This window comes from Falco naumanni, chromosome 9, assembly GCF_017639655.2.
Source record: "Falco naumanni isolate bFalNau1 chromosome 9, bFalNau1.pat, whole genome shotgun sequence".
Lineage (NCBI taxonomy): Eukaryota > Metazoa > Chordata > Aves > Falconiformes > Falconidae > Falco > Falco naumanni.
Genome location: NC_054062.1, coordinates 7,388,247 through 7,398,699, shown reverse-complemented (window position 1 = coordinate 7,398,699; position 10,453 = coordinate 7,388,247). Strand labels below are relative to the sequence as shown.

The following is a 10,453-nucleotide window of genomic DNA, read 5'->3' as shown; positions in this document are numbered from 1 at the left end:
CTTCAAGGCGGGTCCCCTTGGGCCCGGGGGCAGCCGTGCTCCAGCGGGGGGCTGGCGGGGCCCGGGGCCGCCCTCGAATTGGTGGCTGCCCGCCCTCGGCATGGCGGCCGCCGCCTCAGTGCCCGCCCCTTCAGTGCCCGCCCCCGGCATGGCGGCCGCCGCCTCAGTGCCCGCCCCCTCAGTGCCCGCCCCCGGCATGGCGGCCGCCGCCTCAGTGCCCGCCCCCTCAGTGCCCGCCCCCGGCATGGCGGCCGCCGCCTCAGTGCCCGTCCCTGTCGCGCCTGCGCCAGCGCCATGCAGCGGGCGGCGCGGGCGGTGGTAGGGGCCCTGCTCCGCGCCCCGCCGCCATGGAGGCCCCACCGCCCCCCGTCCGCCCCGCTGCCCCGCCGCCTGGCCTGCAGCTCCGCCGGGGCGGGGCGGCCGCGGGCCGCGCAGTACTGCCTGGTGTACACCTGCAAGGTGGGCGGGGGGGCCGGGCTGAGGTAAAGGGCCCTCCCGGAGAGGGGGCCTGGCTGGGGGCGGCGGGCCGGCTGCCCGGGCCCGAGGCTGCCGTGGCGCGACCTGGGTGCTAGTTCCAGGCGGGATGTTGGGAGAGGCTCCCTCAGGGAACGGGCGGGCAGGCGCTGGCCCCGGCTGCCGGCGCGGAGGAGTGTCACCCCCGCCGGGGCGGCGCGGAGGGGGCGGCCTGGGCCGGGGTTGGCGGGGTCTGAGGCCTTTTCCAACCGAAACGCTTCCCTGACCCTACGATCCAGCCCCCTTGTAATAACTAGAGATGAGGGAGGGGGAAAGACACCTTTTCATCAGGTAAATAAAATGTTTTTTTGTCTCAAAAAGTCAAGAAGTTGTGGTTCCTGTGGTCACGAAGCCCATTTTGTTTGTTTTGTAGGTCTGCCAGACCCGGTCAACAAAGACGATTTCCAAGCTGGCCTACCATAACGGGGTGGTGATCGTGAAGTGTCCCGGCTGCGGGAACCACCACGTCATAGCGGATAACCTGGGATGGTTCTCCGACCTGGAAGGAAAGAGGTAGGTGTGCCAGCCACACTCTCCTCCAGCCAGGGAAAGGGCTGCTCAGCTGGTACATTCTTTTTTTTAATGCTTTCAAAGCATGGTTCAGAGAAGACCAAAGTTTTTGTTGAGTATCGTTCTGTTTCATCCACTTTCTTAAATCACGCAAAGTGAGTTTTTTAATCTCTAATTTGACTGTTGCTACCTACGGCTGAAATAAATGGTGCAAAGCTGCAGCAGCAGCTGTGTGATACACAGGTATCCATGTTGGTGCCAGCAGGTGAATTGCTGTGTGTGGTTCTTCTCTTCTTCCTCAGGCTTTATCGGGCCACTGCCAGGTTTCCCTAAGCATTTCAAACGTGTAGGCTCATTGCTGCTGAATTTCAATGATTTCTAGCTCCCTGACATACCTTTAAACATTATTGTTTAGCCATAATTGCTAAAGTTATTGATCCTAATGGATGAAAGTACTCCCATAAGGTTTAGGTGGTTTTATCTGCTTTCCAAACTATGCAGAAATACTGTGGTGATGCTCGTGCGTGATTCACTGTGTGGCGTTAATCCTGAGAGCAAAGTGTGGAAGAGCGAGCCTGTGCTTGACTTTCATGTTCAGCCTTTGCTGTGGTGACACTGTTGGTTTTCGAATCGCTGTTAAGGAATATCGAGGAAATCCTGGCAGCCAAAGGGGAGAAGGTGAGACGTGTGGTTGGCGAGGAAGCCTTGGAACTGCTTCTGGAAAACTCAGCAGATACTGGGTCTCAGGGACAGCCCACAGAGGGAGAAAGCGGGGAAGCTCCCCCAGAGACTGGCAGCAAGGGACAGACCTGACAAATAGGATTTGTGTCGATCTGCTGATGACAAGAGAGACTCTTTAACTTTTGTTCCCTTATTTCAGCTGTCTGCGTTTTAAAATAAACTTGGGCATTGGTCTTTCTGTGTTGTGTGTCGTTGTCTTGTGTAGTTTTGCCTTTGGTCAAGCTAATGTAGACATGGAATGTAGATATTTTTCCTGATGCTTGTTTTGCTGACTTCGCTGAAGCACCAAGACTTGCCTTAGTGTCAGGAGCCCTGCTTTGTTCTCTGCTGAGGAGGCAGCCAGTAATTCTTTGTCCATGTGTTCTGGCCTAGGGAGGTACAGCTGTAGCTGGAGTTTTAACGATGTCTGGCCTTGCCCAGGTGTTGCGTGGTAGCTGTTTGCAGAGCTGGTGGAGATGCATCCCACGGCAGAGCAGCTGAGCAGAAGGAGACAACTGATACGACCTGAGGAGATGGGGCCCTGACCCCACGTGAGTTTACAAAGCCAAAATGACCCTGCAGAAGGGTCAGATCACTAGCTCTTAGTGCGGTCATGTGTTGCTTTTTTTCTTTCCTTTGCCATTTTCCAGAGTTTTGCTTCTGTGCCCCTCATGCCAGGGCTGAAAGTCTCCTGGATTTGTGGGTTACAGAGTGAGCTGCCCTGTGGGAATCCCACTCGGGGTGATGAGTCGGTGAGTGGCTTCCCAGCATTGGGGTTATGCAACTTGTTGGTGAGGGGGAGGATGGGCGTGAAGGCAAAATTAGTATTTGTGAAGCATGTTGGAGATAAGTAGAGCGCCTAGAAAAGTTGTCTTATAGTTACTTGACAGATATTGAGGTGCTCATTAATGCTACTGCTGCATGTTAAGAGCAGTTAGAAGAAAAAATAATAATTTAATAAGTGAAAAAATGTAGGTGTTTACCAGCATATAACACTCGCGTAGTGATGAATCAGGCAGTGAGGTGATCGTACTGTGCTTTGTTAGGGCTTACTTCTGCCTGCATGAACATTTAACTTCTCTCGAGGTCTGTTAGCTTGAAGTACAGTGAAGTGTCAGCTTTCTTACAGTTTTAAACTCGCAATCAAAGAATAATTCAGGTTGGAAGAGACCTTTGGAGGTTTCTAGTCCGGCTCCCTTGTTCAGAGGAGGATGCTCGGGGTCTTGTCTTGAACATCTTTGAGGATGGAGATCCTACAACCTCTTTGGACCCCTGTTCTGGTCTTTGACTGATCCCATAGTAAGAAAACCCATCACCTAAGTGAGTGAAATTTACTGTGTTTGAACTTGCACCCGTTACCTTCTTTTCAAATGCTGTGCACTTCTGAGGAGAGCCTGTCTCTGTTCTCTATGTCCCCTCATTAGCAAGCTATACAGAAAGCAGTAAAATGCCTCTTAGCCTTTGTGTCTCCAGGCTGAACAAACCCAGTTCTTTTAGCCAAACATGTCCAGGTGCTCGTTCGTGGGCCTTATCCAGCCAAGAATTCAGTGAGGGCATTGCTGTACTAATGAGGATTAATGAGTTTGATTAATCTGAAGCGTTCATAGTGATTTTATGTGTGTTGCATTATAAGCATGGATCAGAGCAACAGGAAAGTAGTCATGTTTTCCTGTTGGTATATAAATTCAAAGTGATGAAACAGCATTGAGGGGCAGGAACTTCATCTGTCAGCCAGCTTGTGTGTGTTCAGATCCCAGTGAAATAACAGCTCCATCTGAAACAACTACATTCTGGAGTGATCCACGTGTTAGGAAACGGGAGTCTTGCATCTTCAACCACTGCTGTGTGCTCGCCCTGTTGTGAGTTGCTGGTGCATATTAGCACTCTGCTGGAAGAGTGGTTATTTTATTACCTTTTTACCTGACAATCAGTATTCTGCTTCCATTGTGCTCATACCTTTGATGGGGTGGAACAGAGCAGCTGTTGCAGGATCCACGTTGCCTTGGGAACAGTTCATTTACAACCTGACTCTTTCAATGCTGTTTTCCTTACCTTTCTTACCTGTTTCTGTGCCCTAGCTACAGAAAGGTGGTGCTAGTTTTTGCTGTGTTACAGTAAAAACTGTAGCAAAGTCTGTCCATGTTGGCTGTTAACTATATTTTAGTGTTTCCTCGGCTCAGTGTCTGCTGGCCTTAGGTGCTTTCTGGAGGCAGGACAGAGCGCTGGTCCCTGTGCCTCGAGGCTTGGCGCTGGTGCAGCAGGCTGGCCTGCCGCTGCCTTCTGCAGCACCCAGAACTGAGGGTGGAGGGTGATGTATTTTTCCTGCTGCTCTGAAGGTTCAGGCCAACATCATGGACACAGTCTCGAGTTGCCCCAGGGGAGATTCAGGTTGGATATTAGGAAAAAGTTTCTTTACGGAAAGGGTGGTCAAGCACTGGAATGAACAGGCTGTCCAGGGAAGTGGTTGAGCCCAGTCTAAGTGATCCTATGAAAACAGGAGGCAGCAGATGACAGAGTGGGTGAGGTGCTGGCGTGGAGTGCAGGGAGCTCGCTGCTCACTGTTGCCTGTCAGAGGTCTGCAGCAGGCAGGGTGTGCAGGGAGTGCAGCCCCCAGGGGCACCAAGCACTGAGCCTGCAGTACGCAGCTGTGCAGGGGAGAATTTGTGCTTCTCATGACAAAACCTTATGGGGCTTTCAGCTGGAAGGGGAGAGGGTTGCAGCTGTGTGAGGCAATTTGCATATAATACAGAAAGATTTGCAGCTAATAGATTGCAGGGAAAAAAGGAATTTTGTGCTCCCTTTTGAAGTGGGTTTTTCTGAAAAATGTTGTGTCATGAGAAGTGTGTGTTCTTCTTTAAAGGGGACACAGGTGAGCACGCTTTGTTTAAGGGGAGCCCAGCAGACCTTGTTTTAGCCAAAGATGAGGGAGCAGGGAGAAGAGAAGGAGCCTTCCTCCTGAACTGGAGGTATGTCAAGATGGGGAAAAAGTGACGTGAAGGTCTGGTGCAGTGGAGCAGAGGAGGGTGACTGAAGGTGCAGGGTGAGTCTTTGCTGCACAGAGGAGAAGTAGTGATTTCAGGGGGGGTAAAGTAGCATTCGCAGGATGGGCTGCACACATGAAGCTGCTTGTACATTCCTTGAAGCATGCCACTGTGGCTGTTAAGGGATGGATCCAGTTCCCGAATCCTGTCCCCCAAGGGCTTTTCTGCAAAATGGCAAATACTTTGCCTCTTTGTTTTCTGTGTCCGAGCAAATCCTTATGTAGTGCAGGGTTAATCTGGTCAGTGTGGGACTGAGGGGTTGCATCTGTCAACTGCAGGGGTTACTGGTGTTCTGGCCCGTGCTCAGGAGACAGGCAGTGGTGTTGGTGAAGGTGAGATGGGTGCCCTGTGGGGCTGGGAAGTGAGCAGTGATGGGACTTGCTGAAGGAAGGCCTTTGCAGGCCTGAACAAGAGGGAGGCTGCAGTGCAGAGGCTCATTTGCTGGGGCTACCTGCCATGACCCCCTGATGCTTTTTGCTACTAGTGTGTGTGAACATGTGTGTGCTGCGTGGGACTCTGCCGCCTTACAGAGATGGTGATTCTAGACCCTGCCACGCTTGGGTGTGCTGTGGAAGGCTGAGCGGTACCAAGGAGCCACTTGGGAGCCCCTCTGGGGGAGATTTGCCTGCTTTGCTGAAGTGGTATTTGGGCAGGTATATTTCTTTTCCTGTAGCAGCAGCGCAGGTGGTGAGGAATGGCTGTGAAATGAATTGCTGCTGATTTGTGCTGCTTGCATAGGGCCTAACATAGGTGGGTTCTGGCCCTACTTAAGGTAGGCAGAGAGGCACAGCGAGGGCGAGTCCTCCACTCAAACCCTGTGTGCCTGCGTCTGCGCCGTGTCCCCGGGCTGGGCTGTGCAGCACAGGGATGGCCCTGCCTTACTGCAAAGCTGCGCAGGAATTAACTGAGCCCATGGCTGCGTCCTGGCCTAGTGGGGTCCCAGGGGATTGCTAGGAGAGCTGCTGAAAGCTGTCCAACTCCAGACTGAAATTTACAGTGCTGGGCGCTCTGGGCCAGCATAGCCCTTCCTGCAGGCTGAGAGCCTTTCCAGCCAAATGGAGATCAATGATGGCTGGAGCAGGAACAGCGTGAGGCTCTGGGGAGGGCTGAGGTAAGTGCAGAGACTCAGCCCTGACATGAGTTGGCAGATGAGCAATACAAAAATCCCCACAGGCCTGTGACATCAGCCCTGTCTTGCAAGCGCCTCTCAGGGCACGTGCACAGCTGAGTAGGAGAGATTAGTATCTTGCATTGCTGCTGGGTTTTTTTAGAGTTCCTCTTCACCCTCCAGACCTGCACCGGGGTCAGCACCCTGCTCTGTGGGGACTCGCGCTTTGCAGCTGTAGCAGCAGTGTTTTGCGAGACGGGCCGCGTTAGCACGGCACGGGCCACGGCAATCCCGGCTCTATCCGGCGGGTGTCAGCAGCGGAGGGCTCTTCCCTGTGTGGGACCAAGCTCTGCGAGCCTGGGCTCCTTGGTGGCATGGGCGAGGGGAGGGCTGGCGTTCGGACGCTGGCACGCTGCTGTCTGCTGCTGCAAGGGGTTGCAGGCTGTGAGCTGCTCCGGAGATTCAGCTGTAGCCATTGCCTCCTGCTCTGGGGCAGGGAGCTTGAAAGAGAGAACGTTTACTGGAGAGCATGTGCTTCCTTCCCCAGCTGCTATGGACACGGACAGCAGGTGAGACCCCATCACTCACTCACAGGGATTTAATCTTTTCCTGGGAATCTAAGCCTCTGTCCTTTGCGTACCTGGGGGCATGGTTCTGTCCCCCAGTCTCACACAGAGACTTTAGCACAGAGCTTCTTGTGTCCAGGCACCCAGAGGCGTGAGAATGCCCGATGAGAACAAGCTGGTGGCGCTTCATTAATCTTTGATCAGGACTGGCAGTGGCCAGCACAAGTTAGTGGGGCGTGGGAAGACCAGCTGTGACTTGGCTTTATCCTCACAGGGCTCAGGATCCAAAGTCAGCTGCTCTCAGGTCTACTTTCTAGCGAAGTCCTAATGGCTTGCTCATGCCTGCTGTGTTGGAATGAGCCAGCGCTGCTGCTTGCTGCTTTGTGAGTATCTTCACTCAGAGCTGGTGCCAGGGCTCTGCATAGCACTTGCTGCCCTTTTCCTCTAGTAGCTGCTGCTGGGCACACAAGATGCAGCTTTTGGGCCAGGCGCCGAGACAGGGCTGAGCCGGAGCCCCCAGGAGGGCCTGAAAGGAAGGACTCGGCCACGGTCCTGGAGGAGAGCTTAAGCTGACAGAAAAGCAGTTTTTTTCCTGGCCACTGCAGGGCTGCTTTGTCTGCCCTGTTGTCCTGGTAACTTCTGGGCCTGGGTGGTTGCTCTGGGCAGGGAATGCCCAGGGCTCGGTGTGTTCCCTCTGCAGCCCATGGTCAGAGCGATGCTGTGCGTTGAAGGCAGGCAGAGCTGAGGACGGTGGTTGCTGCCTCAGAGCCCTGTGTGCTTTTAATGTAAAGGGAGGTGTAGGTGGGTGCATACACCCTTCTAACACTTAAACCTGGTGGTCTCTGCCACAAGAGACCACCACCCACGCCCAACCCCCTTCCAAAGGGCCAGCGTCAGCCTTGCTGTTGGCAAAGCAGGCAGGCTGGCCAAGAAGTAATGGGAATGAATGAAATGAATTTCTGTCACTGAAGCTTAGACACAAATATTTATTAAGCACAACCCCCCTCCCCTTCCCCTTGAGCTGTATTCATTTCTAATATATTAATTCATTTGGCAGATTATTTTTGTTTTTAGAAAAAAAAAGTACCTGTGGGTCAGAAATTCCCCATTAAAATGACATTAGCAAATGCACATGTAAAAAATAAATAAGCTCATACATTCAAGTATATGGCAAATAATTAACACCTCAGAAAGCTTAATGGTCAGATTCCAGTTCACCACTTGGCTGAGAGCTGCACAAGCCCGAGCCTGCAGCTGGTCAAGTCACCTTCACCTTCAGTGTTTTCCTCCTCTTTCCGAACGCAAGCCAGGTCGGTATGCAGGTGGCTGGGCAGGTCCTGCCCCTTCTCCAGAGCTCTGACCAGCCCCAGGGAGGAGGCCGAGCCTCGGCCAAGCAGTCCATGCAGCAGCGTGGCAGGTGAGTGCTCCCTGGTAGCAGGTAAAATGCATCTAACTCTCCACATGGTCAGTGCAGGCAGGTTAAATGCCCGATGAGCAGCATCACTGGTCTAAAAATCTTAACTGCTGGTTGGAAATGTTTCCATCGAATGCATTTCAAAGAGAAAGTGCTGATTTGTTCTCTATAAGAACATATCTGCTTTGGCAGAACTCATTACTGGAGCTTCTGAAGTCCAAGATAGCCTAGCTGGTCAAGCAAATGAAAAATACTCCACCTCCTGAAGTTAGATCCCTGCTTCCCTCCTCTCTGGGCTGATTTTTCCAGCTGTTCCAAGAGGGGAAGGAACAAAAGTAAATGTAGACTCTTGCGCTTGTGTGGGGGGTGGAACTGACTTCCAGCCAGCACCCCGGTCTGGGGCTCCATTCTTGGAGACAGATTGGGCAAAACCAGAGTGCCTTGCCGGGAGCAGCTGGGCCGGGGCCTGCAGGGACTGGGAAAAGCTCAGCACTGGTTTGGGAGGAAACAAGGGGAGGGAGAGGCTATTATTCCCAACTGCTGCTGGACACAAAAGGGAGGAGAGCAACTCCTGACAAGCTGTGGCCAGAAACCTCCTAGCTTTCAGAGCAGGTCATTGCCGAATGCAGGCCTGCCCACAGGACAATCCTGCAGGAGACTTCTGGCTCAGCAGCACCAGGAGCCACCAGCTGCCCACATGTGCCGAACAGGGACCTCCTTCCCCCTGTCCTGGGTCTGCAGATCGGGGCGCAACAGCTGGCGGTTACTGGTCAGGCTCCATCCCAGGCTGGAGCTGGGCTTTGCTGCACGGCTGCTCTCTAGAGGTGAGCGGATCCCACTAAAGCTGACGGCGAGCAGGGCTTTGCTCCTGCTTAGGAGGTCCCGGTACAGGACTGGGGCTGGGGAGCCGGTGGGGGTGTCCTAGGGCTCACTGCTGAGTCCTCAGCAAACCTAAAATAAGGTGTGTGGGACCACGACCACAGCTGGGGCAGGGATGAGGGTGAAAAGGACCGGTGTGGCCTCTGACTTGGGCTCATTTCCTCCTGTAGAAGGAACAAAGCTGAGCAAGACGTTCCAGGGAAGGAGCCAGAGCAATCTGTGTCACCTCACGATGCAGGCGAAACAGGACAACTTCAAAATGGAAAAGGTGCTCTTCCCTTCCCCCATGAAATTAAAACTGTTGTGGAAATAAAAGACATCAAGGCTGGAGTTAAATACCCACTCTGGGCTCCTCCTTTGGCTGACAGCACAAGTTCCTGGATTTTTAGGTGATAAGCAAAGGGGCTGCTAAAGTAGTCTTCCCTCGTGTTGTACCTGGTGTTACAGCAGCCACAGGTCCTAAAAATACCCCTTGTTTAAAAACTGTCCCCTCCTCCAGCGGGCCTTCCTGTAACACTGCCTGTGCCGAGCGAGGAGGTACAGCTCCCCATGTCCCCGGGGCAGCTCCCTGGAGAAGTCTGTGGTAGCGCAGGAGTGCTGGGGTTTGTAACCACCTACGCTTTTTTCTTTTTTAAAAAAAACAACAAAACAAAATGAAACCGAAACCACCCCCCCACCCCCCCAAACCAAACCCCTGTTCTTAGCTGGAACCAGGCCTCTGCGGCTCCTCTGCTGCCTCTTCCTGAGCAGAGGCCAAGTCTACCCGCTGCTCGTCCATGCGTTTGGCCTGGACACGCTGGATGAGGCTGAAAAAGTCTTCGTCTGGCATAGTGGGGCCACGGGGGATGGAGTCTGGTGGTGCACAGCGCTGGTCATCTATCCTGGAGGACTGTACGGGGAAGAGAGCGGGTGTTAGGACTGAGTCCTGACACAACAGTCCTGTCGTGGAAGTAAAGGGCTGGGACCAGTGCCCAGAGCAGATGCTTCCTGTCCGGGGGCGCAGGGCAGCGGGACCAGGCTAAGGGAGGAGCCGAGACCCAGCCCAGGGCTGCAGGCACTGCCTGGAGAGTGGGCTCTCAGCCACTGGCTTGTAGAGCCGTGACAAAGCACAGCCCTCAGTACAGGGTGAAAAAAAGGACCTGGAGGCAAAAAAGAGTAGCTGCCTGGCTGCCCAGGGCTGTGGGTGGGCAACTGCTGGCCGCAGCCCCTCCCAGCAGGCCAGGTGGGGTCACAGGATGGCATTTGTCTGTGTGGGAGATACTAGTGTCCCCCCTGCAGCTTGGCAGCCCACCCAGTCCCATGCCGGTAGTACCTGACACTTCATGAGCATGTTGAAGAACTCGTCCCCAGGCTCCTGGGCATCCCCCTCCACACGCAGGTGCCCCAGGTTGTTGTGTGTTATCCGGAGGCCTGGCAGGTTGCCCACGTTGGCACGTTGGTCATCCAGTCGTCTGCTCTGGGAGCTGGCGATGAGATCGAAGAACTCCTCCGTCTGCGGAGACGCCATCAGGGAGGACTGTGCTGTGAGCGGGGAGAGGAGCACGCAGCAGGGTCACAGCTCTGCCTGCCTGTGCCCGAGCTGCAGCTCTGCTCTGCGGGGCGCCCCAGCCCCCCACACGCCTTACGGCGAGGGCCAGGGGCTCGCTGTACAGCCAGGCCCCCTGCGGCTGAGCCGGCTGCTTGTGCCACCACCGACATCTTC

The 10,453-nt window shown here is 54.3% G+C and overlaps 2 protein-coding genes across 4 annotated transcripts in view; one reads left to right on the top strand and one right to left on the bottom strand.

The window, feature by feature from the left end:
* The first annotated feature begins 279 nt into the window (after positions 1–279).
* DNLZ (DNL-type zinc finger) lies at positions 280–1,942 on the top strand. Its single transcript, XM_040606429.1, has 3 exons — positions 280–459; positions 887–1,026; positions 1,665–1,942. The coding sequence occupies exons 1-3, from the start codon at positions 295–297 to the stop codon at positions 1,834–1,836; spliced, it is 477 nt and encodes a 158-aa protein (XP_040462363.1). The 5' UTR covers positions 280–294; the 3' UTR covers positions 1,837–1,942.
* A 5,488-nt stretch (positions 1,943–7,430) lies between these two features.
* Positions 7,431–10,453, bottom strand: part of GPSM1 (G protein signaling modulator 1) — an 83,262-nt gene continuing 80,239 nt past the window's right edge. For all 3 annotated transcript variants that reach the window (XM_040606416.1, XM_040606415.1, XM_040606417.1), the window contains 2 exons: positions 10,064–10,272; positions 7,431–9,640 (listed from right to left, as the gene is read on the bottom strand). In XM_040606416.1, the coding sequence (XP_040462350.1) occupies positions 9,452–9,640; positions 10,064–10,272 (398 nt within the window). In that variant the 3' untranslated portion in view covers positions 7,431–9,451. The remainder of the gene's footprint in view (positions 9,641–10,063; positions 10,273–10,453) is intronic.

Bases quoted from the DNA above. Each gene is read 5' to 3' on its own strand.
- DNLZ (XM_040606429.1), top strand. From the start codon at position 295: ATGCAGCGGGCGGCGCGGGCGGTGGTAGGGGCCCTGCTCCGCGCCCCG. The intron at 460-886 runs GTGGGCGGGGGG...TTTGTTTTGTAG, and splicing joins GCCTGGTGTACACCTGCAAG to GTCTGCCAGACCCGGTCAAC. The intron at 1,027-1,664 runs GTAGGTGTGCCA...ATCGCTGTTAAG, and splicing joins TCCGACCTGGAAGGAAAGAG to GAATATCGAGGAAATCCTGG.